This window comes from Austrofundulus limnaeus, unplaced genomic scaffold (genome assembly GCF_001266775.1).
Source record: "Austrofundulus limnaeus strain Quisiro unplaced genomic scaffold, Austrofundulus_limnaeus-1.0 Scaffold290, whole genome shotgun sequence".
NCBI classification, from domain to species: domain Eukaryota; kingdom Metazoa; phylum Chordata; class Actinopteri; order Cyprinodontiformes; family Rivulidae; genus Austrofundulus; species Austrofundulus limnaeus.
The window spans coordinates 673,204-675,749 of NW_013952692.1; the positions used below are offsets into that span (position 1 = coordinate 673,204).

Genomic DNA, 2,546 nt, shown 5'->3' on the forward strand with positions numbered 1-2,546 from the left:
ATGTAGGCTTGGAAAGCACATAATATCACCACTTTAACAACTGTTCATCTCTGCAGTGTATTTTTTTTTGCAATAGGTCATCAGTCTTATCTTCCCAAAAACACATTCATAATTTATTAGAAAATGTGACGTGACAGGCGCAGCTCTGTACTGTTGTGTCACATGTTTTGATCCTCTGGACCAGCTCTGTTGACTTCCTCTCTCTGTTCTCCACCCAGATGTGGATGAGTGTGAAGARGAACCTTGCACTCACGGCTGCTTTAACACCTACGGCTCTTTCATGTGTAACTGTGATGAGGGCTTTGAGCTGGCATCTGATGGCACAAGTTGCATTGGTGAGCACTTTTATCTGCCTTTTTAACTCTTACATTTCAGGTTTTGGAGAGTAAAACCACTAAACTGCTCAAATTTACATGATTCTACACACACACCTTATAAGGCATAATTGTTGCATGTAGGAAAAGAAAGCAGGTTTATACAGTTCTTGTTTGATCATTTTGACCCAGTTACAGTAAAGTTGTTCCAGCACACTACACAACAGAAACTGGAAGTTGGTTCCACAAGAGAAGAGCTTGATAACTGAAAGCTCTGCCTCCCATTCTACTTTTAGAAACTCCAGGAACCACAAGTAAACCTGCAGTCTGACAGTGAAGTGCTCTGTTAGGAAAGGATGGAACAATAAGATGTTTGATACGTTGAAGGCCAAACATTCCAGGCTGAATGCAGATCACCTGTCAGTCTCACCAGGTTGAACTTGGCTATCTTGGATTTGATTGGCTCTAAAACGTAATCAGCTCTAGTCATATATCCATTCACTTTGACCTGTGATTTACAACCAAATCCTCCCCACTCTTCCTGAGACATGAACAGACACATGGAGGTGATTCCACCATTTCAAACGTGGGTGATAAACATGGAGCTTGCTTCTTAAGTTTTATATGTTAGAAGTAAGATTTTAAATTRTGTACTGAATTTGAGAGGGAGTCAGCAGAAACAAGATAAACTGGAGAAACTGAACTCTGGCAGCAGCATTTTGGATTAGCTGGAAACCTTTTAAAGACTTTACACCCAGATAATAAAATAACTACAATAAACCAGCTCAGAAATGACAAAATCATGGACCAGTTTAATTAAGCACTTAGTGTTAAGCTCTTTAAGAGCCTGCTTTTGTACAAATTATACTGACAAACATTATAGGACAAAAAACTTGTTGAAATACAGACCTTTTCTCAGTCTTAGGATATTTTGGGAAAGAATCCAAACAAATGAACACATTTTCTTCTGGGTCTGGCCTCTCCTCAGGAGCAGGACATCACGTTGATTTTTCACTCTACCCAGTGAAAAGACTCGTTACACAACCATCTAAAACCTGAAGACAAATAAAATAATGCTATCTGTCATCTTGTGAAAGSTGTGTGATCCCACTGAGATTGCAGATTTTGCCCTGGAGGTCTGGGCCTGAAGGCAACACTTTGTTCATGTTTTTAGGGTTTTTAAGTTCACTCTGTTGAGGATGACCACGACAGAATCATTGTAAACAGATTGTAAATCAATGAATCACAGTTTAGACCGTCTCCTAAACTCAGTTAATCAGACACGTTTCCCTTCAGTCCCATTCTAACAAGTCGAACTTGTATATTTTCTTCAGACTTGGATGAGTGCAGTTTCTCAGAGTTTCTGTGCCAGCACAGATGTGTGAACACCCCCGGCTCCTTCACCTGCATCTGTCCACCTGGATATTATTTATATGAAGATGGGAGGAACTGTGAAGGTAAAGCCCACAGTGGAAAATAGAAAATGTGATTTATGCTGCAAATCTTTGTTATAAAATATTCTCAGTGTYTTTCTTTTGTTGTTTTTGTTTTGCATGAATGTGTTTGAAATCACAGCTTCACATTTCTGCTTTGAAAACAAAACTATTAAAACTGAACAGAAAATGACTTGGTGCTCTCTACTGGATGTTGTTGGTTTCTTCTTGTTGTGGTTCTGATGATGCTGATGCCCTAACTGACTTTCATTGTTGTGTGTTTGATTTCAAAGATATCAATGAATGTGACACTGGTAACAACACCTGTACATCAGAACAAGTGTGTTTCAATTTCCAGGGAGGCTTTACCTGCCTGGACCCTTTACAGTGTCAGCTTCCTTACATCGCAGTTAGTGACAAGTGAGTTCTGTTCCAGCCATCCAACACATTCCTTTATTTAGAAACGTAGTGTGTTCTGAAACATTTAACCTCCTGTCCTCTGCTCTGCAGTCAGTGCATGTGTTCAGCTGAGAACCCTGCCTGCAGGAACAGGCCTTTCACCATTTTGTACCGACACATGGACTTGTCTTCAGGGCGCAGTGTGCCTGCAGACATCTTCCAGATGCAGGCCACCACACGTTACCCTGGCGCCTTCTATATCTTCCAGATAAAGTCAGGCAACGATGGYCGGGAGTTTTACATGAGGGTGAGCATACTGAGTGAACAAAAACACAACCTAAAAACGTGCTAAACCTTTTTTAGATGCTCAGATAATACAGAATTACAGTAATCCAGTCTA

At 40.4% G+C, this 2,546-nt stretch overlaps 1 protein-coding gene across 1 annotated transcript in view; it reads left to right on the forward strand.

Moving 5' to 3' along the window:
- Window positions 1-218: 218 nt before the first annotated feature.
- The window catches only part of LOC106526720 (fibulin-5), a gene marked incomplete at its 5' end in the record, with an annotated part of 4,812 nt that continues 2,484 nt past the window's right edge, over window positions 219-2,546 (forward strand). The window contains 4 exon segments of the mRNA XM_014021395.1: window positions 219-335; window positions 1,649-1,771; window positions 2,041-2,167; window positions 2,258-2,453. Of these exon segments, the coding sequence (XP_013876849.1) occupies window positions 219-335; window positions 1,649-1,771; window positions 2,041-2,167; window positions 2,258-2,453 (563 nt within the window).